This window comes from Haliotis asinina, chromosome 1 (assembly GCF_037392515.1).
Source record: "Haliotis asinina isolate JCU_RB_2024 chromosome 1, JCU_Hal_asi_v2, whole genome shotgun sequence".
Taxonomy (NCBI): domain Eukaryota; kingdom Metazoa; phylum Mollusca; class Gastropoda; order Lepetellida; family Haliotidae; genus Haliotis; species Haliotis asinina.
The window spans coordinates 102754606-102782578 of NC_090280.1; the positions used below are offsets into that span (position 1 = coordinate 102754606).

The following is a 27973-nucleotide window of genomic DNA, read 5'->3' on the forward strand; positions in this document are numbered from 1 at the left end:
TATATATATGTGTGTGTATGTATGTGTGTATGTGTGTATGTATGTATGTATGTATGTATGTATGTATGTATGTATGTATGTATGTATGTATGTATGTATGTATGTATGTATGTATGTATGTATGTGTTCTCTTTATACCCCCACCATTCACCTGATGAAGGAGAAAGCATACACTCAGAAACGTCGTGTTATTCATAAACAATCCATAAACAATTTTCCATCCATAAATCTTGCATTTCGTATTGTGCAGATACATAAGCATTGGCTCGGTTAACGTGATCCGGTTTACATTTCCCCACATGAGTGAGCGCCAATGGATTCGTATCCAAGCACGCCACGGAATGTTTTTTGACAGATGTGCGCTGATAATCAGACAATTTCATTCGAAGCTGACAGTACGTGTTGACGGACAGTCATAACTGGGGGTGACTTTGTGTGTTGTTAATGTAACAGACGTGTTTTTCGTTGAATTGGAGTTGTAAATTTTGCTTGACATCGATCACACGGAAAGCTCACCAAACCAGTCATGCAGTGATCGATTGAACTGGTGACACAATTACGACATACCCGTGTGTTGTGTTGGAGTTTTGGATCATTTTCCTTCAGTCGCACTGTGGTGAAATATAAAGCTGTTATTAGTGTCATTGTATTGGGTACTCGTTATCAATGAAAATGTGATCAAGGAACGATCCAGCTTTATAACAGAAACAGCATGTCCTGTTGCCAACTGCGCAACTTGGAATTTCCAAATTGCTGAAGCTATTGCCAAATACACCCGACTGTGACCCGGTGATCTTGTAACTCGGTCCATGTACAAGAAGGTAAGTCATGTAGTGTATATTACTGGCCTCATCAGTGAACCCAGAGACCATATCTATTATATGGTCTCTGGTGAACCTTAGTCAAAACTGTTGTTATGAAAAGTGTCATGCATGTAAATTTAATTATTTTTTTTTTATATATATTTCTTTTATCATACTCTTCAAGGCTTCTAACTTGACAGTTATGAAATTCTTTAAAGGCATTTACAAGTTGGTGAATTGATTCCGGACTTGTAAGTATTATCAATAACAACTCGTTTGTTTGTTTACCACAGCATTTCTGGGCTAGAGTTCAGGTGGATAACATGAGGAAGGAGCAAGATCTAGCCCAGAACCATTCCGGTAAACAAATATACAAGTTGTTATCCTTGTTTTTATACATACTATTTGTGTTGTACTTGACACCGAATATTTTAGAAGTGTGTTTGATTCCATTTGAGACCGATGCATTGCTCACTAACACAAAATCAAAGAATTGCAACAATGTGCACAGGCACATTAAATCGACAGACCAGTTCAGATGATTTGTCTCATAATTTCAGACACTTGTATAAAAATGTTGTTTAACAAATGATCATCATGTTGTTGTCACCTTTCACTAAATTTTACAAGGGGACAACTTGCTGGTAGAGCAGCCAGATGTTCAAGTTGCACATGTGAAATGGACAAACGATTTGCTGGGCAAACCATACATGCGTGACTGTAACCTGAAACAGTGAGATTATCACACAATGCTAAGTCAGTTACGTGCAAAGTATTTAATTTATTTGAAAAAGAAAGTGAAAGGGGTAGGCCCAAATATGCTTTGGCCAAGTATTGTTTACGAACTGCATATGCAGTTGGAATTACAGGAAGGAAGTTAAAAACTTTCTTGCAAAACCGCACCGATTCAACCTGCTCAGACACAACGAAGGGGACCGTCTCAAAACCCATGCGATGTGAGAAAGTCGATGTATTTCAACAGCTGGTGAGAAATGACATGAAATCTCTGTATAAACAAAATAACTGCATGTGGAGGAGACATATCATTCTTTGATCATTTCAAAATGTCATTTATGGAAATTGCTTAGCAAATTTGGTTGCTGTTACAAAAAAGTAGGCTCAGAAAATATGCATGCACTGTGCGAGAGGTCTGCCATTGTTCGACTTAGAAGCCAATTCTTACGCACAATTCGAAACAATATATAAAGGGTTATGAGTAGGTCTATGCAATATGGTTTACAGGCATATACTGGTTCAGACATGAAAACGATAGGTACTGCGATACGTCGAAAACCGGAATTTTGAGATGCATTCAGAAAACTTTCTCACTCTCTGAAATCTTTGGATATTTCCGTTCTTCACACCACAAGACAAGTTAAGTTTGGTTTGAAGTTGTGTTCTTCACTTTTGTTCAAGTGTTTCGCAGTGTTTCAGATCTGAATGTTTTGAATATTTACTCTGATCTGCTGTCTAAACTTTCATGGCCCTTTTGTGGGGAGAGTGAATCAAACATAGTGATGTTGTTGTGATTTTGTTGAAGAAATCAAGCATTAAGACTATTATAAGTAGTTGTTTGTTAAAAAATCTTCTTGCAAAATATTGCAATACATATCGCAATACATATCGCAATATATGCTTCTGCATCACAATATATCGCAATGTGAAAATTCTCTGCAACGCCCACTCCTAGTTACAAGCCTGTATACTTAGACGAAACATGGGTGAATGATTCCCATACAACAGGGACACAATGGTTTGTTAGCTCCCCTTCAGAGTCATTGTGCCAGAAAATTACAAGGGAGAGCAACTTTTTGTGCTCCGCACTGGTTGCAAGAGTCGGGGAATCCTACCTGGCTGCTCCCTAGTTTTCAAGGCAAAATCCAAGGGCTGCCAATACAATCATACTGAAATGAATTGATAAAAATCAACTGGTACCAGCTCTGCCTCCTAAAACTCTGATTGTCATGGATAACGCTCCATATCATGGCATTCAAGAAGCAAACACAAACATCTAACAGTACAAAGGGAGATGTGATACGGTGGTTGCAAAACAAGGTAATACTGTATCCAGAAAAAGCAACCAAACCAGTTCTGCATGACATTATAAAGTCAGTTCAAACTACACCTGTCTTTCAGGTTGATGAGTATCCTACAAAACATGGCCATTCAGTTTTGTGATTGCCACCCTATCATTGCAATTTAAACCCTGTAGGACTCATGATGAATAATGAAATCAGATGTAGGCAGGAACAATATAACATTCAGACTTCGGGATGTCCACAAGATTATTCAGCAATCAATAGACACCCAGCAGGAAACAAGGGAAAATGCATGCAGAAAGTTGAGAATGAAAGCGAAAGACATTATTGGGAAAAAGGTGGATTGGACCATGCCACCATCAAGCCAGTCATCATCAGGCTAGACGCTGATTACAGCAACACTGATTCGGATGACAGCAACACTGATTCCAAACATACAAACACGGCTTAAGAAAGCCCCAACAGTGACTCTGAATGAACGTCCAAAGTGGTAACCAGATATATAATGACTTTTGAGATGACCCCCATTTTCACTACACATGCTTGTTGGTTACCTGGCTGTTCTACCAGCAAGTCGTCCTCTTTATAAAATTTTGCAACAAGTGACAACAACATGAGGATCGTTTGTTCAACAACATTTTTCTTCAGGTGTCTAAAATTATGAGACAAATCATCAGAATTGGTCTGTCGATTTAATGTGCCTGTGCAAAATTTGGTTTTGTTGCAATTCTTATATTTTGTGACAGTGAGCAATCCATCGGCTTAAATGGAATCCAACAGACTGTAGTGTTTCTTTAGGCAAGAGGCTGTTTAAAAACTTCCTGAATGGGTCCAGATGGGATACTGTAATAGACCTGTCACCCTCCTTGCACTTGACAAGCATCATGGGCTGTATTATTCCCAGGGAGGTGTGATGAAAAATCAAGGATTGTTTCATTGTGATCTGGATATGAAGGACACCAGACATACATTGTGTATGGAGAGTTCAGTAATTATAAATTAGTATAATAGAGCATCTTTTTCATGTTCGGACACTGAATTGTATATTGAGAAACCTTACAAATTGAAACCATGTTAGTCCAGAAAACACTCCTTCAGGATGCCCTTGTTTAAGCATAGGCATTATACAGATATAGGAACATTAACTTATAATCCATTACCCAGGGAATTTCTGAAGCAATATCTGGAAAGGATTCTGTTTGTATTAAACATGTTTAAAGGTTTCACTGTGAATTTAAACCTGTATTTAAGACTGATCACATCGATTAAATCACAGTCAGCAGTGTGTGGTAGGGTAGCCTGGTGGTTAAGGTGTTTACTCATCATGCCAAAGACCAGGGTTTGACTGCCTTATGTTCAAGTCGCGGGTTACTACTACTAGTAACAATGTGTGTACACCCTTTCTAATGTCCCCTGATGTGATGCTGCCGGAATATACATTAAAAGTGGCGTAAAACTATACTCACTCGCTCGTCTTAAACACCAATATAGTGTTCCGGTCAATAAAGCACCCAGGCCAAATCTTGTTATGGGCCTCAGACCTTTACCTGATACAATACCTTCAAGAAGATCAGAGAATGCCTGTTGAGAAGGTCACAACGTATGAGCTGAGAGAACTCTCACAATACACATGATACAATCACAGGGGAATAATGCATGGGTCAGTAATCTGACACATCCTAATCGTTTCCAAAATGATGATTCCGCCAAATGAAAACCCTGCACACATTCTGATATCATATATTTTCTGTTGTAATCCCTTCAGGGTGTCAGTGTCACTGATCAGAGACAATAAAACCTTTAAAGGTCACATGCAATGTAAAACACAACTTTGCAGATTCTGATACCTTAGGGTATGCACTTATTGAAACAGATCATCATAAATGCCAGTTTAACCTATAAAGTTGAAGAAAAACGTGATGCAAAAAAAGCCTGTGAAATCAGAGTTTAAATGATTCACTAATTTTCCCCCAGCTTTGGGGCAAAAAGTGGTTTCAACAGATATGATGTGCTGTGCTCATAACATGCACAGTGAATAGGTTTGTGCTTGAAACAGTATGCCTGCCTGGAGTATGAGGTTGTGAGCAAATCGTGGTTGTGTACATCAACAAGTAAATAATCTACTCGTTGCATAAAAAATTACCATCTTGATTGTGATAAGCAGACTGTGTCACTGAGAAATCTTAATGTCTGGTTTGACACCTATATGTCTGCCTGCCTGGCTGCTGATGTAAATATGCAATGCACAACTTCAATTATTGACCACATCCAGTTGGAAATTAACGTCTATGGGGTTTATACGCCATAAACAAAGCGCCAATTAAGCGTATCGGCCAATGAACCAGTGGCCACTGAAAAGGCTTTGCTACGCTTGAGTGCACACCCACTGGCTCTGACTGGGTTCGGTATTGTGGCCACTTCATTGCAAGGGAAGTAAACCTAAGTACAGAATATTGCACTTTTGATTTAAGATTATACACTTATGATTCTGTTTATTTGTTTTACTTAATCAGCAATGCATTTTATGTATCATGAATAAGTGATAACCGTGTTTTAATTATTTTTTATGTTTTGGTTGCATGTGACGCTTAAAGGAAAAGTTATGTTATAGCCAGACTTTATAGAATGCATTTGGAACTGTTTGTGTGAATTAATTTCACATAGAGATCATCAAGCAGTCAAAATGTTCAAATGTTGATCAAACAAAAATATTTTCATTGTTACTCAGCAGTTATATACTCTTAGTATGTTGTTTTCAGTAACAAAGGTGCAGTCTGCTCAACAATATATCTAAATCTTGTATGTAGTACATCTGTTACAAAAGCAAACATCAAGATAGTACGTTCAGATAGATCTATTTCTTGGCTAAACTAAGTGTTCTTATTGAAGCTTTGTCCTCAGTTGTTGTTGTTGTTGTTGTTGTTGTTGTTGTTGTTGAGGTTGATATGAGGAATACACTAGATGAGATGGGAGGTAATTCAGGTCACCCATAAGTCACCTGACAGCTATGATTAGCACACTTGAAACTAGTTGTCAAGAAACCCTATCTATTTGATCAAGAGAGATATTTTACCTTCCAGCCAAACATGTACCATGCATGATATTTGTTATTGTGTGTCTTGATTTAAGAAAACATATAGTTGAGAATGAGTGAATGAGTGAGTTCAGTGTGACGTTGCATGTAGCAATATTCAAGCAATGGGAGACACCAGATATGGGCTTCACATATTGTAATCATGACTGGAGAATTAAACCACGTCCTCTGGCATGACAAGCAAACGTTTTAACCACCAAACAACCCCACCACCCTGTTTAAGAATGGAAAGGTAGAACTTTACCATGATTCATCACCAGATTCCCTGTCTGTCCTTGCCAGCACTATATCATTGTGATCAGTAGGTAGTCTAAGTTACCTGCTCAGGTCATGAATTTCATTTTCTTTCTCCATAGGATAACCTGTCAAAGTGACTTATTTTCAGGTATCAGTACAGCAATAAAGAAACTTGGTATGTAACTGGTTTTGAAAGGGTGTTATCTGCATTGAATTAACATAGATAAGACTGTGAATGAGTCGTGTTCAGTCACTGAAATATGTATCTTGATTAATGATGATTTTACACTAATTTCACAGTTTTATCTGAGTGACAGTTTTGTTTTGTGCGAGTTTTCTAATCACCAAGGTTTTACTGTCTGACAACCTGTTGCTGTGTGGTTAAAATTATTTGGGATCATTTGTACTCACACATCCATAGGGTTGTTTGTTTGATGGGGCACTCATCAGTAGGGTTGTTTGTTTGAAGGGGCACTCAGTAATAGGGTTGTTTGTTTGATGGGGCACTCATCAGTAGGGTTGTTTGTTTGAAGGGGCACTCAGTAATAGGGTTGTTTGTTTGATCAGGCACTCAGTAATATTCCAGCTATATATATATGGTGGTCTGTAAATAATCAAATCTGATCCAAAACAATCAAGTGATCAACAGCATGTGCATCAATATGCACAAATGGAATACAATGACCTGTCAACCAAGACGCCAAGCCTGACTACTCGATCTCATTAGTCACCCATGGCAACATGCATGGTTGCTGAAGATCAATTTTAACCCAGATCTTGACAGTTCTACAACAATAGGACCACATTTTACCCCGGTCTCCATATTTGACATCTTGTAATGCATTGTAGGGGTTCATGACAAAAGTCATGGCAGCAAACAATTTAAAAATGAATGTGACACTTTATGTCTTTAATATATGAGGATTTCCTCCTCTGAATTTAATCAGAAATTACACCTGGAATGTCAGAATAATGAACATTCTTTAGGATAACCCTGTGAGGACTCCCAGGTAAGGAGAATGATCTCCAGCTTATTATGCTTGTTGAAAGAGATCTTCTGTTAAACTTCAGTGACTCGCTGGAATGTGTGTCATTGTATCTCGGTTCTGTTGCTGTTTGCTCTGCTGGTCTGGTCATCGATGCAGATCAATGCAATCAGTAATCATTAACATGACATTGATCAGTTATCAGTAAACATGAGGAGAGTAATGGTGGACAGACATGAAGACATGTCAGAAATATGTCAGTATATTTCACATTGTTGGTTAATTGTTCCACTGCTATGTATGGGTTACTTTGAAGAGTGAGTGAGTGAGTTTAGTTTTACGTCGCACTTAGCAATATTCCAGCTATATGGCGACGGTCTGTAAATAATCGAGTCTGGACCAGACAATCCAGTGATCAATAACATGAGCATCGATCTGCGCAATGGGGAACCGATGACATGTGTCAACCAAGTCAGCTAGTCTGACCACCCGATCCCGTTAGTTGCCTCTTACGACAAGCATAGTCACCTTTTATGGCAAGCATGGGTTGCTGAAGGCCTATTCTACCCCGGGACCTTCACGGGTTACTTTGAAGAAACATTAAGACAACAAAATAAGCTTTCCAGTTTTAAGTAATTTACATGAGCGTCTGTAAGAAGTCTGCTTTAATAAATTTAGACTGCATTTGATCACAATGGTTAATGTATTTCGGTTTTATCAATGACATGCTTTCAAAATGATAATTATTCTTATAGAAGGAAATTTGTATCTTTATATTTAATTATATCAATTTCAAACAAATTCAGTGTGTCAGATTTTATTTTAAATTTAGCCTGTTATTGTACTAAACTGCTTAAGAAAAGTTAACCAATAAGAGTTTGATCTATGTAGCAATGAACTTAAAGTTTAAACATTGTTTAGCTCAATACTGAATTTGAACATATCGTTACATAGATGGACAAGTATGTATAAACCATTTGAGACATATTCAGTCTCACTTTATTATTTTTTGTTTGTTTCATTGTCAGTTTTTCTCTCAACTGTTCAGAAAGCAGGGTCAGATTATCAAGTTATATTTTCATTTTCATTCAAACATAATTTCTTCCATATTCTAAATATTCAGGGGCTATAAACAATGTGCTAATGCCACATACAGCAATACTCCAGCTATATGCCCGCAGTCTGTAAATAATCACGTCTGAACCAGACAATCCAGTGATCAACAGCGTTGGCATCTATGAAGTTGGAATACGATGACATGTATCAACTAAGTCAGCAAGCCTTAACCATCTGATTCTGCAAGTCACTTGTTATGACAAGCATGGGTTAAACAGGGTCTTCATGGGTGGATCTGCTGCAGAGTTGCACTTCAAGCAACATTAAGATGCTTATGAGGATTTGCTACGAAACCGGAACTGAAGATATGTATTCTGTTACAACCATAAGGAAGGCCATATTTGTCATCAATGAAATATTGTTTATCATGTTCATCTTGTTTATTTTTAATGGATATTTATTATATATTCTTCTGACAATGAATGACAAACACTACAAAATTTAAGTGTGATTTGTTATGCCATTTTATTGCTTCCAAGGTCTTGGCGAATACAATAGCCAAATTACTGGCATATTAACATGGTCACAGGGAAGCTGAGACTGGGCAGCTTGGCAATCCTGACAAAAATGTTCTAAAGAAATAAGTCATGCTATGGAATATATAAAACTCTAGAACACTGCCTCCAGTTGACACTTGCATGCATGTTGGTAGAAGATGTAAATGCCAATTACAGTAGCTGTCAAAGGAATCATTTCCAAATTGGGAACATAAGGTAATTTTGTTCAAAATTGGCATTCTTTTTCAAGTTTGTATTTTCCAAATTTCTTGGTGCTTTAGACGCAGTAATGTACTGTTAAGTATAATACAATGTGCCTTCAAATTCCTCTGCTGTTCCTTTTAACAGTCTGATACTTCTCACAACCTTGTTTACCCATAAAATTACCTATAACAGTATTGAACAAAGTATAGAGTCAAACAGTTTATTAATTCCATTTAGAAATGTTACTATCATTTGCTGAAGACTATGGTCTGAATATCTACTTATAATGTATGTACATCCAGACTATGGTCTGAATATCTACTTACAATGTATGTACATCCAGACTATGGTCTGAATATCTACTTACAATGTATGTACATCCAGACTATGGTCTGAATATCTACTTACAATGTATGTACATCCAGACTATGGTCTGAATATCTACTTACAATGTATGTACATCCAGACTATGGTCTGAATATCTACTTACAATGTATGTACATCCTGACTATGGTCTGAATATCTACTTACAATGTATGTACATCCAGACTATGGTCTGAATATCTACTTACAATGTATGTACATCCAGACTATGGTCTGAATATCTACTTACAATGTATGTACATCCAGACTATGGTCTGAATATCTACTTACCATGTATGCACATCCAGACCATGGTCTGAATATCTACTTACAATGTATGCACATCCAGACCATGGTCTGAATATCTACTTACAATGTATGTACATCCATGCTGAAACCATGCCGCAGAAGATATTGATCTGATCCATCAGGAATCTCTGTTGTAGCCATGGTTACCGACTGTTATTACCGATTACTTTGAAAGTGTAACTGGCATTCATGGAAACTCCTAAACAACAAGGTACTGAAATAAACATGTACATGTTGATTTAACATAGTGAAGGTACAACAATTTCCTGTGCAAAGTATTTTCCCTTAGCTATGACAGGATCCATTAGTTCAGGGAGTGAACCTGCCCATATTAAGATCCTTCAACTCTCAGGACCATATCTCTGCTTATTACTCCTGTAACAGCATCCTGCTCCAACATCAAGTTGACACTGTGGTAGAAATCACGTTTGTTCAATCTGTTCTTATGCAAACTCACATACTCAAATCATAATCATTTCTTTTGCAAAGAGATTTACAGCCAAATCTTTTTTGAGATTACAAGATTAGATTGTACTGACTGTATTGACAGTTTGTAGAACATACTTCCTGTACTTGTCAGTATAAGTCCTCTGAGAAGATGGGAACTGGCAGCAGTGTCAGCAGTCCTCGCCCAGCCTCAGGACGAGAGGATGCAGGAGGAAGGGGTGGGAGGTCCCAAGCCACCAGTCCAAACCGACCTGTGGTGACCTCCCAAGACAGCCAGGCAGCCAAAGACGTCATGATCAGCTACAGCCATGCTGACAAGGAGATGATGGCCAAGGTCAAAGGTAGGACATTTTCAAGTTCGAAACCAGAAAAAAGTGTCTTTCCAGTTGATATACTTCCTGGGTAGACATCGTGGTATTTGACCACAGGAGAGTGTAGATACGGATTGGAAGGTCAAGGTCATATTGGCCCATTTACAATGTAATATCTGGAAGTTACATATTGGGTTACTTTTTTAGTTCAAGAAAATGGTTTCTTTTTTCTAGTACCTTTGCAGGGTCTCTACTGGGCCAATAAGTCCCAGTATTCTACCCTGTCCTCTAATAATTAGGAATTCATTGGTTGATATGTTGTCCATGTGTGTAATGGTTTCACTGGTCATCCAGATGTGCTGGAATCTAATGGTATCTCTGTGTGGGTGGACGTTGTTGGCCTCAATGCTGGTGTCGACTTCCTCAGCAAGATAGGACAAGCAATTATCGATGCCAAGGTAAACAAGCCAGCATTCATGCTTTCAACACAATATCATGATTTTTTATTTCACTAGTTTTCTGCTGACTCAGCTTGCGTTTCTCTAAATGATAATAAAGTTGTCGATGTGTTTGGTTTGATGTTTTTTGCACATTCCTGAATTTAGTGTCCGATTAAGTAAACCAGACAATATTCTATTTCAGCTGTTCATCCAGCTGCTCAGCAAGAACTGTGTCAGTTCAAAGTACTGTCAGGATGAGCTAGCACTGGCCTACGTCTCCAACACAGCCATATTCCCCATCACACTCACTAGACCCAAGGAGCTGTACCCGCACATGGACACCGGCATGTAGGTTATCATGTATTGTCATGTGTAATTAACAGACTTGGACTAGTTCAGTCTGTTCCATGGTTGTTATATCCGTTAGATCCTGGTTTCAGCGACTCATGCTTGTTGCAAAAGACGATTTACAGTATCAGGTGGTGAGGCTCACCGACTCGAATAACATATGTCATTGTGTACCAGTTGAATAGATCAGTACTCATGCTGATGATCATTGGATTGTCTGCCTCAGACTTATTTGCATACCAGGGACGTTAAACAACACACAGTGCATAGTTGATAACTGTGTTGCTAGTTAATGTTGCAGTCATGTTGTCTGTTTGGAAATAGTTGTGACCATAGTGTAATAATTTTAAATATATAGCAGTGGTGACTCATGTATTATTTGTTACTTTTGGACTGATGCAGTACGTCATCGTCCATGATTGTGTTGCAATAATGGTGACTGTGTTGCAATGATAGTGACTGTGTTACAGTAATGGAATCTGTATTGCAATAATGGTGACTGTGTTGCAGTAATGGAATCTGTGTTGCAATGATAGTGACTGTGTTGCAGTAATGCTGAGTGTGTTGCAATGATAGTGACTGTGTTGCAGTAATGCTGAGTGTGTTGCAATGATAGTGACTGTTGTAATAATGGTGACTGTGTTGCAGTAATAGTTACTTTGTTGCAATAATGGTGACTTGTGTTGCAACAATGGTGACTGCAACAGTGGTGACTGTGTTGCACTAGAGGTGACTGTGTTGACTTGTGGTGACTGCTGAATTACAGGAAGCTCCAGCTGGCTGGCTATCAGTGGGTGGAGATATGGGAGGAAGGCATGTTTGATGCCAAGATGGCAGAAATGATCCCAATGTTGAAGGAAGCACTCGATGAGAAGGACAAGGATTCAGAGACAGAGAAGAAGGACGACTCTAAAGGTATTGCAGTCTTACAGAATGATTGTCAATGAATAAACATTCCTTCACCAGCTAGATAAACATATTTTAAAATCTGTGAAATTTGATATATTAAAAATAATTACTATACAAATTATTGAAATAAGAAGGTATGTTGCAGGTTTAGGTTAGTGATCATTGACTGACAATCTTGTAATCTTCAGATAAGTAAGATTACTGTATTATATCAAATGATATATGTACAACACTAAAATGAGCTAACATGGTAACAGTCAGTTGGAAATTTGAAAAGAGCATTGAAGTTACTACGGCAAACTGTTTAGAAGTTGTCTGAGCCTAAGAATATGTATATTTTTTAGAGGATTTCTGGAGGACTCTGGAGGTTTATGTTTATGATATATTTGTCATCAGTTTTAAGTAGCAAGTTGCATCATTTAAGTTGGATGTCTTTGCAAATGTATTTCTGTTACCATGGCTCTGACAAATGGTAAGCACACATTGTTGATCAGTGCTATGTTCAGGCCACCTGTCTTTGGTTTGTTCTCACTACTGACCAATGGGTAATTCACTACGCTGATGGGCAGCTTAAACCTATGACCATCTGTCTGTGGTTTGCTTATTCTAGCTATCAATAGTTTGCTAACATCATTGATAAATTATTATATTTATTCCAATGCTTTCATTGTCAGAAAGTTCCTCCTACAAGACTGAGGATAACCTCCAGGGAAAGGGTGACTCTCATTTGTATATAGTATGAAAGCTTGCTGACATAAATTCTGACATTTTCGAAAAGAAAAAAACTGGTTCACTGTCACATTCATACTGATACTGATATAAGCTTAATATAAGCTGCTAGCTTCTTCTATGTGTCTGCTTTTCACTTAGACTAGACTTAGACTAGACTTAGACTAGACTTAGGCTAGACTAACTCAAAAGTGGATGATCCAATGCCCACTTTGCGGAATAAATTTAGTTTAACAGTTTATTTCTGCATGAGAAACTAACTGTCTCAAAAGCACATCTCTATTCACTCACTTTATTGAAACCGTCAATGTGTTGTTTACCCCTTGACACCAACATTTATACACTGAGAATTTAGAGATCAGTAGTAAGAAGTCGAAAGCAGTATCTGTGACAGTATTTGAGTCACAAGCACATGAAAGCAGAGAGCTTCAGATTGAGTACATGGTTCATATATATGGTGACCATCCATGGAAGTTATAAATGAAGTAAATGTACAAATGCCAAAACAAGTGAATTCTTTGCATAAGAACCAAAAGTGCAGTCATTATTCTCTCTTTGTTTATTTTCTAGAGGAAGAAGTTGCTGTAAAGAATAGTGTGCAATAGTCTGTATTAAACCAATAGAGTTTTGTTTCTTTAACGTGGCCTGAAAGGTTTTTACCCTTCAAACATCTGAAACAATCTGGTTTTGCCATTTATGCTGAGAATGAACTTAAACATATTGTCAATAAAACATAGTGTCTTTGCTAGTACAAAACAGAAGATTTTTTTAATTTTGGTTTTGATTTCATAATAACATTGTCACAATAAGTTGGAAATGTATTTGGGAAAGAGTGCCTCTAATACTTTGGTGAGTCTGGAAGTATAATTTGTGTAGACTCATTTAATGATTTCTTTTCCAAAGCTTTATTCCTTAACCCAAATATTAAGATGAATAGAAAGTCCTTCATTCACAAACAATGGTTCGATACAGATGTTTCCCAAATATGTGATAATATTGTTAATTCTGATGATTTGTTCAGGTCTTACAAAGACTTCATAGAAACATGTACTATTGCTACAACGTAGCGGGTATACAGTGGTGTTTGTTTAGAGTGCTTTGAAAAGTTACCAAAATATTATCTAAGTATTGAAAATTAATCTGCATTAGTGCCCCTTAACATGACACCTGTGTATTGCAAGATACTGTCTGACAAGATTTGCAAAAATTTGTTGACCATTCGTTTGGCTGGACCATGCTCAGTTTAATTCAGGAACTATACCCAGAAGACTGGCATTGCGTGTATGTATGTACATGTAACAGGTAGACGTTATTATGATGTCATTCGTCTCTGCTCAAAACAAAGTCTACACCTGGACAGAATCCCCCTTTTAGCGCTGCTTTAGACATTGAACACAGTAACATATTCACACGCTCACAGTTTTTAGTTGTCATGGAGATGGTATTATTGGTTGCAGCTAAGTTGCAGCACATTGTCAGATACAACCCCAAAGCCAAGCCAAGTGTCGGTATGACCTTCACCTTGTATGTGGTGTCCATGTTGCTAGGCGATGTTTCGAGGTGGTCTAAAAAGGCCTGTGAAACCATCAGCACAGTTTTTGCATGTGTACAGATTTTTTAATTGCATGTGTCTAATGCACATATTGTAATATTTAACCAGTTCATTTCAGTGTGTGACTTTAATGTTTAGTCCAAAACTGCTGATTGTGTTGTGATTCACAATGTGACAGTGTTGATGACTTTGTTGCAGTATGGTGACAGTGTGACAGTGTTGATGACTTTGTTGCAGTATGGTGACAGTGTGACAGTGTTGATGACTGTTGCAGTAATGGCAACATTGCTACTATATTGGTGACTGTTGAAGCAATGGCGACAGTTTGGTAGTTTGGATGACTGTTGAAGCAAGGGTGACAGTGTCACAATGTCGGTGACTGTGTCACTATAGTGGCAACCGTGTGACAATGTTGATGCCTCTGTGTTTGTGCATGTGTGTGTTTTTGTTTGCATGCTAAATGACATATTGTAAGGCTGTCAGTTTCTGGGATGTAATCATGTCAAGATAACTACCTGTTCTGCACCATGATGTAATATTGTTACACTGATTGTGGCATCAATAGTGATATTTCAGCTGAGCTATCAGTAAATATTTCAGGAGGCTGTATCTTTCCGGACATTGGAGTGGAATAATGCATCATAATCCAATGTTTGTAACAAGATATAACAGGTCTGAGACTCGTTTATGGCATGCTCTTGGATGAGCCATTACTGATAACATCAGTCTGATTTGTCCATTATGGAGCTTAATTATTTACATGCAGCTGTATTTGGAACAGGGTTTTGGTGACTGTACCCATAAACAAACAAAGAGATCATATTTCTATGGCAACTTCATGATTATGATGCAAGGGCTCACATTTCGTGATGGCCAGATATGGTATAACTAAAATATTGTCCAAGCATCATTAAGCCCAGCAAACCCCCATTAGAGCGAGGTCATTGGTAACTCTATAGTAAGGTATGAAAGTGTGTCTATTCATTATGGTAGGTGTCGTTAATGATATACTATTATGTATGACTTCTTTATGACTGATAACTGGGTATTTCCGGGGTGTTTTCATTAATTTACTCACATCTCACCTCTGTACTTTGTTTATATGTTGCATTTGGTTTCAGAAAAGAAGACAAAGCGTAAGATGTTCTGAGTTGATTGTTTGGTAGCTTGATGCTAACATTTTGCGTGGCAATAACCTTTGTTGCGTGAGAATACACTGTTTATATATATCTTGGCAGATAGCAACCTCAACTGTAAATCAGAAGCCAGTGTGTAGAAACATACTGGTTGATCAACAGCTGGTAATAGTGAATATGATGTGTTCTGAAAATGATATTAAGATGCCAGCTCAGGATCACAACTAGTCATTGACTAGAAATTTCAGACAAGAGAGTTAGGTGTTGTTCATATTGATGTATATTTTGGAGCTGAATAGTTGTGGAGAAGCTGCGAATGATAAATGCCACCTAGTGGCTGAACATTTGATTATCAAGAAGTATCATCACAGCTCTTGTCTTACAACCTGAAAGGAAGTAGCTCATTGTGGCCAGTGAAAGTATAGACGATGAAAACTCAATCTTTCAGAAGTCAACAGATGCATGTCCAAGGCAAAGTATTCATGCTGATGATATAATGGCTAAAGCATTCGGTGATTTTGAGAATCAGGACCACAGTTTGAAGACGTACGAGGGGATGTCAATAAGTTTTGAGCCTTGAGCATTTTTCATACCCAGGTGTCACAGCCTATGGTACGACATTGAACCTTGGGGTGTAGCTGATGTGATATATAAGTTTTGGTATCCTACTCTCAGAAGTTATTGAACAGCTCACATTGACAGAAAGAGACCCCCCTAAAAATTGAGTATAGAGCAGTAATTAAGTTTTTAGTTCTTGAAGGAAACTTGGTGAAGAACATTGAAGAAAGGCTTTCAGCAGTTTATGGGAGAGTCTTCCCCTTCATCTGCTACCATCAAACGATGGGTCAATGAATTTAAGCATGGTAGAGAGAGTCTTGAAGATGACCCCCATCCAGGTTGCCCAACAACAACCACGAGTCAGGAAAACATTGACAGAGTGCATAGACTTGTGCTGGAAAATTGTCGAATCACACGCCACGAGTTAGAGGAGAGGCATTTCACACGGATCCATCGAGACAATTCTTCATGAACATCTCGTCATGTCTAAGGTGTGCGCAAGATGGGTGCCAAGAATGCTTACAGATGAAATGAAGCAAACAAGGGTCACCATAAGCAACTCCATGCTAACCAGATACAACAAGAATCCAGAAGATTTTCACTTTAGGCTAGTAACCTGTGATGAAACCTGGATCCACCACTATGATCCTGAGAGCAAACATGGAATGGAAACATGTCACTTCTCCTAGGACCAAAAAGTTAAAAGCCTCCAGATCAGTGCAGAAGGTAATGGTGACAGTCTTCTGGGATAGCAAAGGCGTCATCCACATAGATTACTTACCAAAAGGAAGAACAATGAATGGGGAATATTACGCTGACTTGTTGAGGCAAGTGCGACAGTCAATCAAGGAGAAGCACCGAGGCAAGATCAGACATGGTATTCTTCTACATCAAGACAATGCTCCAGTACACACCTCTCGTGTTGCAGCCGCTGCTGTCCAGGAAAGCGGGTACGAAATCTTGCCGCATCCCCCCTACTCTCCAGACCTGGCACCAAGTGATTACCATCTGTTCCCAAATCTCAAGAAACACTTGCGTGGTCGTAGATTTCAGGATGATAATGAGCTTATTGCTGCTACTGAGGCTTGGTTTGAGGACCAAAATGGTGCCTTCAACAGAGATGGCATCAGCCACTGGCAGAAAAGATGGAACTCTTGACTCACAAGGGGTCTATGTTGAAAAATAAATGTGGTTCATACCAATATTTTGTGTTTTTCTATGTAAGGCTCAAAACTTATTGACACTGTCACCCTCGTACTCTAGGACATGTTTCTCAGTTTCCGTTCTCTTGTTAGAATGGAGAACAGTAAGTTATTAAGTATCATGAAATCTGTCTCATAGAATCTGAAAAGACCATGTTAACCAGTCAAAGGATCTCCCTCAGAGAGCCTGCTGTGCCAGGTACTTTTGAGTTCACACTGGTATCACTGAGGATCAAGAAACCACAACTTAATGTTGTCTTCTTTCAAAACATACAGGCCATTCTCCAATTTGCCTTTTGACTTTGAGATAATAGAGACAGCTTTTACATCTAGGCCAAGTAATGGAAAGAGGATATGGTGAAGTGGTGCAATATGATCACACCTTGGGATTGACTGTTAGTAAGTGTGTAAAGTTACCATGGTTGAAAGTTTCAAAATCTATTAATTCATGAATGATCAATAATCTGAATATGGTTTGTTGCCAGGTATGTATCCATAACAAGTGTTATGTTGGTGTCAGATATAACAAGTTTTATTGTCCAACTGGCTTACTCACAAGTGTTGAAATTAGTATTTCTTGTTGTTATTTTCATGTTAACATGTTCCCTGAGGTTAAAAACTGGTTCGTGTGTGAGTGTTGCGTGCTCTTAACTCAGTGTAGAAATTAATATGAATTGTACATTACTGTTTCTTATTTACTGTTTTAAGTTGTTCAGTGGTCACGAGGGGGACATGGGCTGATGTACCCTCAATGAAGGGTAAAGGGATCCTAAACAAACATTGAGGGCCCACAGGCCCCCAGTGACTAGTGAACAATGTGTTTATGTTACTGACCACCTCAATGTTAACTATCCCCCACAACACGTTTTCAGGAGGGGGATATTAAAATGCACTCAATCTCTGCATCCGTACACATTTGTCTTTTCTGGCACAGAACTTCAAAATCATTCACTATTTCTTCACCAAACTTGGTAAGTAAGTAGATCTGGTGGAGTACTGGTGTCTTTGGATAGATTTAGAATTCTGTCTAAGATATTCTTTTGCATTTCCATGACAACAAGTTTGACTTTGACTGAATATGGTGGGTGTGCTCTTTTCTGGCCCAGACCTTCCAAACCGTTCCCTGTTTCTAATCCAGACTTGGCACATAGATAGATCTTGTGGTAGTTTTGAATGTTTTAATAAAATATATTTCTGCGTTTCCATGGCAACAATTTTTACTTTGGCTGAATTTGTTGGTAGTGTTCTTTTCCTCCAGAGAACTGTGAAATCTTTCAATATTTCCTTTTAAAACTTGACACATATATTGGTCTGGTAGTATAATGGTGCCTTTTGGCTGTTTTTAAATTCTGAATGAAGTATTTTTTGCGCATACATGGCAACAGGTTTGACGTTGACTGAATTTTTTTGCCCTTTTCCGGAGGAGATCTTTAAAACTGTTCACTATTTTTAAACAAAGTTGGCACACAGAAGATCTTGTGGTGTACTGGTACCTTGTGGTAGTTAGGGGTTCTCGAATAAAATATATTTCTCCGTTTCCAAGGCAACAATTTTGACTTTGACTGAATTTGGTGGTAGTGTTCTTTTCTGGAGCAGAACTGTTTATAAAACCTTTCAATATTTCTTCCTCAAACTTCACACATAGTTTGGTCTGGTGGTGTACTGGTGCATATTGGTAGTTTGGAAATTCTGAATAAAATATATTTCTGCATTTCCATGGCAACAAGTTTGACTTTGACCTAATTTGGTGGTAGTGCTCCTTTTTTGAGCAGATCTGTAAACATTACCACGAAGTACCAAATGAGTTCAGCATTCCCAATCAGAAAGTAATGTCTGAGGTAAGATAAAATATGTTGTCTTCTCTACAATTGTTCTGATGTTTTGGAAAACCGTGGAATACAGGTGATAAAAGAAAAACACTTGACTATGATCAGCATCAAGTGAATTGTTGTTAAAATGCGTGTAAGTTTTGTGACTGTGTTTTGTGTTTATGAACAGACATACTTTAAGAGACCAGACAGGGTCAGGGTCAGGGTAGTGAGTAGGGGTAGTTGCAGATGTTTCTGATGCGCTTAAGCATTGACAGATGTGACCTTCAGTTGATCAGGTCATATTTTTGAACGACCTTCCCCATGTCCTTGCACATTTTTTCATGTCTGTCCCTTCAAAGACAAATGCAAATGAAAACTAGATTCTGTTAGATAATGTTCATTTCTTCATGACTCTCTCAGATATAATACTCTTAAAAAAATGTAGGGGAACCTGAACTTTCAATTTGGATAGGCAGTGTAAACATTAACAAACATTTCAAGGACACAGATCTTATGATTGCACCACCATTTCCCTCTATTACCACCCCTATGCACAACGCTTGATATGCATGTGCACAGCACAGTACACGTGCACCATCATTCCCGGGTCCCATTCTTGATTTTGACGTTTTTCAAGAAGGTCGAGAAATCACTTAGAATATTAATTTTGACACTCATTTTGCATCACACATTTGTTAGTGTTGGTTTCTTGCCTTACATGCCATACACCAATCATCTTTCAAAAGCAACTACATTCCAGATAGCTATGGTTGTAAGGAAGTGCAGATGGTGATGCACTCTCAAACATTCAGTACTATCACATCAACCTATAAATCTCCTTAATATTATTAATCGTAAATACAAAAAATGAAGTTTCTCTACTTTTTTTAAGAGTATACCATTTACTCATATTTTCCAGTGTTCTTCACTTGGCTTCCCTAAATGTCACCTCTGTAGTAGTGAATCCAATATTTTTCATGTGCATGCTTGTTAAACATCTTGAAAATTGTATTTTGGTGTCATGTATCATATTTGACACTTTTGTTGTGTTTAGTGTAACCAGTAAACCGATTTCCTTTACAACAGACAATTCCTATTACTATATTTCAGTGTTCTTTCTTCTTAATCTGTTTTCCATCAATTTCCATGACTAAATTCTGAGTTCATGTGACCCTCTTCTTACCTAACTAAAGTTGCCTACATTTCTTCAGGTTTTTCCAGGTTTGAATCCAGTGTTATTACAGCTAATGTCTCTTGGTTTGTAAGCACCATCCTGAAACCTAATTCACTGGCAAGCTCACTTCTCTTCTTCCAACTAACACACAGTGAAGTTTCTCTCTCTTACAGAAGGTCGACCCAAGTTGGAACGACAACAGACTCGCCAGAATCTTAACCGAAAGAAAGCAAAGAATGAGCGTGTCAAAAGGTCCGATGAGGAACTGAGTTTGATGCCTGATGAATACTGGAAGAAGTTCTTTGTTGGCGACTCTGTAGTTTGGAACAAGTAAGTTCATACACCTGACAGCTGCATCTCAAACTTACTTTATTTGCCATATCATCTCCCTGCTTGTTGGGTTCTTCTTGAGGCAGTCTCATCGATCGTCTCCCTGCTTGTTGGGTTCTTCATGAGACAGTCACATCTTATTTGCCATATCGTCTCCCTGCTTGTTGGGTTCTTCGTGAGGCAGTCACATCTATCGTCTCCCTGCTTGTTGGGTTCTTCATGAGGCAGTCACATCTTATTTGCCATATCATCTCCCTGCTTGTTGGGTTCTTCTTGAGGCAGTCTCATCTATCGTCTCCCTGCTTGTTGGGTTCTTCATGAGGCAGTCACATCTTATTTGCCATATCGTCTCCCTGCTTGTTGGGTTCTTCATGAGGCAGTCACATCTTATTTGCCATATCGTCTCCCTGCTTGTTGGGTTCTTCGTGAGGCAGTCACATCTATCGTCTCCCTGCTTGTTGGGTTCTTCATGAGGCAGTCACATCTTATTTGCCATATCATCTCCCTGCTTGTTGGGTTCTTCTTGAGGCAGTCTCATCTATCGTCTCCCTGCTTGTTGGGTTCTTCATGAGGCAGTCACATCTTATTTGCCATATCGTCTCCCTGCTTGTTGGGTTCTTCGTGAGGCAGTCACATCTTATTTGCCATATCGTCTTCCTGCTTGTTGGGTTCTTCGTGAGGCAGTCACATCTTATTTGCCATATCGTCTCCCTGCTTGTTGGGTTCTTCGTGAGGCAGTCACATCTTATTTGCCATATCATCTCCCTGCTTGTTGGGTTCTTCGTGAGGCAGTCACATCTTATTTGCCATATCGTCTCCCTGCTTGTTGGGTTCTTCGTGAGGCAGTCACATCTTATTTGCCATATCGTCTCCCTGCTTGTTGGGTTCTTCATGAGGCAGTCACATCTTATTATTACCTTTACATTCAATCAGTGAGTGAGTTTGGTCTTACACTGCTTTTAGCAATACTCCAGCAATATCACATACTGTGCCCATGTGAGAAATAGAAGCAGGATTGTCAGTGTGATAAGCGAACACCTTAACCATTAGGCTACCCCACCACCCAAGAACCAGTGCAAATCCTGCTCCAAATGTTTCAGTGACTTATATTTGGAGTATCGTCTTCCTGCTGCAGTAAGCATCACCTGACCAACTACTTTATCCAGGGATTTACCTGGAGTCCTGGTTTGAGGGTCCCTGGGACTCATGCTGTTAATTTTCAGGGGTCTTCAACTCCCAGAAGGGGGTCCCAACCATTAATATTATTATCATTACTATGTTGTAGTATCATTGTAATTCACTTGCTGTTATTGTCTTGCATATCATGATCATCACATTGTTACAGTAATTTAATTGCAAATAATACCATAACCCAGCTAGTAGCTAGCGCAGTGATAGCATATTGTTACTTGATAGAAATACTTACATAAAGGATGTGGATTTTTCTGTGTCACTGAGGATGCGGTAATCAATTATGTTGCATCCATTGTCAATTTTTATGCGTATTATGCGTATGCAGGAATTCCCTGTTTATCAGTCTGATAATGAATCACACGATTGTCTATTCCAGGTTTTGACTCATGAAGATCTGTCAATTATGCTTGTTGTACAAGGCAACACATGAGATCGGGTGGTCAGGCTTGCTGACTTGTTTGACATATGTCATCGGTTCCCGCTTGCGCAGATCAATGCTCATTCTGTTGATTACTGGATTGTCTGGTCCAGACTCGATTATTTACAGACCGCCGCCATATAGCTGGAACATTGCAGAGTGCGGCATGAAACTAAACTCATTCCCTCACTGCTCCAGGTTTGTTTATCCACAGACCATCATCATGTCAGGAGTTCAGTGTTGTGGTTGTTTTTAATTGCTGCACTCATATAGCAGCCTTCTGGACCAGACAATCCAGTTATCGACGGCACAAGCATCGGCATATGCAATTTTGAATACGATGACATCTCAATCAAGTCATCAAGTCTGACCCCCTGATACCGTTACTCACTTTTTATCCTTTTTAAAATGTACTTTTTCCGTCCGTCAGTGCACATTTATCTTTTCCGGACCAGAACTTTAACACCATTCAATATTTCCTCACCACACTTGGCACATACATAGATCCGGTGGTGTATTAGTGCCTTTTGGTAGTTTGGGTATTCCTAAGAAGTATTTTTCACGTTTCCATGGCAACAAGTGTGACTTAGATGGAAATTGGAGGTAATGCGGGTGATATTGATGACTGTGTCTTCAAGCATGGGTTCCTGAAAAACATTTCTAGTTCAAGTTCAAAACAAAATGTAAGCACTACTGAATGTTATACATATTCTGCTAGATTTGTGGATACCTTCATGTCACTGTACAAGCGCCCCCTAGAGCAGACTTTCAGCTCTGACGACCAGACATGGCTGGTCAGCATCCTGAGACGTGAGATGGAAGTTGATGACGACGGCATGCTCACCAAAACCTCCTTCAAAGGTAGGGAAGATGTGGTAGAGAACATGGGACTGAGGAAGCATCAGAGTAACACCAAGTATCAGTACACTTTAAATACCTCACATCATTTGTAACACAATTGTTAACAACATCTGGTCTATTTGAATTATTATGACATTTGATTCTATAAGCTTTTTGTTTTCCAGCCTAATCAGATTTGAAATGGTATTTTCATGCGTTTGTAAAAATGATCTGCATGCAGGTTACTTTTTCCTATGTTATTGGTCAAATATTAGCCATAAAGTCATGAATGTTGTGAATACTCGAAGTCATGCTGGTGAATGGTCATGAAGTTTGTGATGTCAGTAAACATGGTGGACATCAGATCATCTCACACTGACACAGTGGAATCATGTTGGAGGCCATTGTTATAGTATTCCCAGAAATTATTGAGAAAGTTATTTCAGCAAATATCTAATACATGTATTTAAACTATAGAAGTTTTACTTAAACGAATATTTTTAGATATGATTCTCTGACAGTTTTTTCAGTACTTTGTGAGACCTCCTTACCCTGCAATACATGACTGAATGCAACTAGGTACATTGCCAAAGTTTCTCCATAATTTCTGGAAAAATGTATAATCGGGTTCATACACATATAATTTGCTTTAGGGAATTTTAAAGTGTTCTTTGGTGATTTAATGTCTATCTGGAATTCAGAAATTTGTCCTGATCGACATGTTGACAGAGTTCTGTACTGTGGATGGGGAGGAGTGCCCCCTGTGGAAGCGAGTGGAGCAACAGGCGAGGGAGAGCTATGCCATGAAGGAAGTGTTTGACATGGACTCCTCGGTCAGAGTGGAAGCCATTGAGAATCTGGGTGAGTCCTTTGTTAGAGGGTATGTCATGAGCAATACAAGTTAAACCTTCATAGAGTAGAAGTGATGGAATCTGGAAGAGTACCTGGCTGGAAATAACGCCATTGGGAATTTCGGCAAGTCCTGAGCAAGCGAGGCCATGTATTGAATCTCTGTTAGTCCTTGGTAGGAGATAACACCATTGGGAATTTCGGCAAGTCCTGAGCAAGCGAGGCCATGTATTGAATCTCTGTTAGTCCTTGGTTGGGGATGATTTGGAATATTACTTTGTCTGTGGTAAGCTTGGAAACCCTGAAAAATTTGGGTAAGTGTCTTTGGTTAGAGTGGAAGTTTCTGTGAATCTTGTAAGTTTGGTCACACTGTACATCAGAAGAATACACGGGGTATGTGGGAATTGACATCATTGACGTGTTAAGTTTGTTCCTGTTGGTGAACCACTTATGGTGAACCGCTTGTAGTGGTAGCTCAAGTTAGATGCCTACTTCTGCTGTTGTTTGTTTTCTCAGTCATGTGCTTAAGATGTGTATAGTTGAGTAGCTGGGACTTAAAACTATTTATACATCTTAGCTCTACCACTTATCTTGTGATCACCACTAGTGGTCGGATTAGTGACATTTCTGGTTGATATAGCAAGAATCAAACATTTTGTTTTGATTAGTTATTAGTTCCATGTGTCACATGTCATGGTTGTGTCAAAAGTCAAGGTCTATTTGAAGGTCATTCACTTATTAAGTGACCTGTAAAAAGTAATCAGACAAAGTCATGCTCTCCGGAAACTGTATCGTCAAAGAGAGATATGTTAAGGGGCAAGGTTCTTCATCACATCACTTGTGAAGTACATGTATATCACAATATCAGTTTGGTAGTGTGTACAGTAAGTTTTACTATGGAAAGAGTACATATGCTTTCGGTTTTCAAATTTCTGTTCAGCTTATACAGGAGTTTGAAGGTCATGTTCACAAGTTTGAGTGCACTAGGTTTGTTATGACAGTAGTTGGAACTGAGATCTTTGATTGTTTTGGTACATATATATGGCTCGTCTTAAGACTTGAACCACCTCTTGAACAGGAGAAGACAAGTTATACTGCCATGACATGGTCAGGGATGAGAATATTCCACGGAATTCTGCAGATTTGATTGGGCTGGGATCATTGTTGTCAGTCATCTAAATTGTGGCCCGCAAGACCACAGCTCATTTCCCTCTGCTTTTTCACTCATATTCTCATCCCTGCATATTTCAAGGCCGATTCAGAAGTAACGCTGTCATTGATGCTCTGAGAGATCTATTGACGGACCCTGACGCCAATGTGCGAGCTGTCGCTGCTGTGTCACTGGCAAGGACAGAGGCCAGTGACAGTCACACTGTGAAGCACTTGCTGAAGATCCTCAATGACAAGGACCGGCTGGTGAGGGAAGCCGGGTGCCTTGCTCTCGGACACCTACAGGCAAAGTCCGCGGTGAAGAAACTGCTGCATATGTGGTGAGTTGGTAGAATACCAGACCAGGTGTCATAACAACAGAGACAACATGCATTGTGGGAGAAAACACAAAAGTACAGAAAACTCACTGCACAGGGCAACCACAGATTTGCTCTGTGGAGATATTTAAATAGTACCATCCCACCCCTTTTCTTATGCAAGGGTGTACAGGAATTATCTTTACCTGGATGTACAGGATCGTTGTGGGATAAAATGGCACAAGAATTAATTATTTTAGGAGACCAGCATGACGTGTTTCAGACTTCAGTGTGTTATGGAGTGTTTCATAACCAGTCATCTTGTCTGTCTTTTCCATTGTAAACGTTTGACTCATGAATTACAGGAGTAATTTTCAAGAGCACTTTCACCCCTTGTAAGGTTTCACAATTGTGAAATAGAGGTGACTTTGTTAGTGTAGTGTTTTACAACAGATGTTCTCACCTCCAGGCGGAACGACGTCATTTCCCACGTGAGAGAAGCGGCATCTGTGGCACTGCAACAGATTGGCGGGACTGAGGTGGACAAAGCAATGCATGTAACTTCCGTCCTGGCCGATGAGATCCGACAGTTGACAGCAGAATAGTGATGACAACTGGTTTAGATCTAGGTGGTAACTATAGCAATGATGTCAGATAGTGACTCAACACAACCTTATTTATTTGTATACCATGTTTATGTTTAACATTAAATATGATAATTGAAATCTATATGTATTTAATATGTAGTCATCAGTCTGTGATAAGTCAAGTTGAATCAGAATACCTGTGTATGCCCATTGTACCAGGGTACTTTATTTACCATCATGGGTGACTGGACCACTCCAGTACAGGGTACCTAAATATCTACCCAGAGTTTACCTACTGTAGATGGCCTGTTCTGAAACTTGCATCGGCCATCATGTAATTATATGCCGTGAGTATTATAGAGGTCATTCAGGGCAGATGATGATTTTGTGTTAAGTAATTCAGGGCAGATGATGATTTAGTGTTAAGTAATTCAGGGCAGATGATGATTTAGTGTTAAGTAATTCAGGGCAGATGATGATTTTGTGTTAAGTAATTCAGGGCAGATGATGATTTAGTGTTAAGTAGTTCAGGGCAGATGATGATTTTGTGTTAAGTAATTCAGGGCAGATGATGATTTAGTGTTAAGTAATTCAGGGCAGATGATGATTAGTGTTAAGTAATTCAGGGCAGATGATGATTTAGTGTTAAGTAGTTCAGGGCAGATGATGATTTAGTGTTAAGTAATTCAGGGCAGATGATGACTTTGTGTTAAGTAATTCAGGGCAGATGATGATTTAGTGTTAAGTAATTCAGGGCAGATGATGATTTAGTGTTAAGTAGTTCAGGGCAGATGATGATTTAGTGTTAAGTAATTCAGGGCAGATGATGATTTAGTGTTAAGTAATTCAGGGCAGATGATGATTTAGTGTTAAGTAGTTCAGGGCAGATGATGATTTAGTGTTAAGTAATTCAGGGCAGATGATGATTTTGTGTTAAGTAGTTCAGGGCAGATGATGATTTAGTGTTAAGTAATTCAGGGCAGATGATGATTTAGTGTTAAGTAATTCAGGGCAGATGATGATTTAGTGTTAAGTAATTCAGGGCAGATGATGATTTAGTGTTAAGTAATTCAGGGCAGATGATGATTTAGTGTTAAGTAGTTCAGGGCAGATGATGATTTAGTGTTAAGTAATTCAGGGCAGATGATGATTTTGTGTTAAGTAGTTCCTGAAAGTGTTCTCCTGACAGCTGGGTGGCCGCAGCTCAGATGAAGATGAAAGATTCCTTGATTCCTTCTCATTCATATGTTGAGTTCCTCTGTGTGATGTTACTTACTGTTTCTCAGATATCTCAAGTCCACCAGATGTTTACATCTTTTGGTTTACACTGTTTTTGTGACTTGATTTTATAAGTAGATGGAAAAAGGTATGTGAAACTGGGTGTTCTTCAAAATGTTTAAGGATTCTGTGGTAGTGTTAGCAGTATAAGTGATTTTGTGTCGTCATCAAACCTTGTGTAATGTATTTTCCTGCCAGTCAAATGTTTATTTATGAAAAGAGAAAAAATGATTTTCAGAAGCACATTTTTTATTTTGGCTGCGAAGTGTAACAGTGGTACACATTTTTGTGGAATCAGGAAGTAAGTTTTCTGAATGTGTCCACTTTTCATTATTTTATGACCAGCAAAAATTGTAAACTGTCTGGAAAATTAGTTAACTTTGTGGGGAAACATCAGTCAAGTATTCCATTGGGATATATGGGATTTCACATCTCTGTCAGTGATTGACAGATCTGTATAAGTATAACCATTCTGGAAACAAAGGATGCTTGAAATAAGGCTTTGAAGGAATAAAACAAATGTGATGTCGTAAGACCTGAACAAAGGTAGAGGAGGACCTGACAGATGGACCTGTGGACCTGCAGGGCAATGGTCAACATCAGCAGAAGTGTAAGATCAGCTGTCTCCTTTGATGGAGAATAATCACGTGACTCTGGTTGCCTTATTAGCAGTTTAGAAGGTTTCTTGCATCTGAGGAAGATTTCTGTGAAACACATCTATGACTAACATCCAAGTTACAGAAACA

The 27973-nt window shown here is 38.8% G+C and overlaps 1 protein-coding gene across 1 annotated transcript; it reads left to right on the forward strand.

Moving 5' to 3' along the window:
- The first annotated feature begins 297 nt into the window (after nucleotides 1-297).
- On the forward strand, nucleotides 298-27455 carry LOC137285366 (uncharacterized). The gene is made up of 10 exons (XM_067817730.1): nucleotides 298-821; nucleotides 10229-10436; nucleotides 10761-10864; nucleotides 11049-11194; nucleotides 11961-12109; nucleotides 20439-20595; nucleotides 22926-23068; nucleotides 23777-23908; nucleotides 25149-25386; nucleotides 25832-27455. Exons 1-10 carry the CDS (start codon nucleotides 810-812, stop codon nucleotides 25965-25967), a joined length of 1425 nt encoding a protein of 474 aa, XP_067673831.1. The 5' UTR covers nucleotides 298-809; the 3' UTR covers nucleotides 25968-27455.
- Nucleotides 27456-27973: the final 518 nt, after the last annotated feature.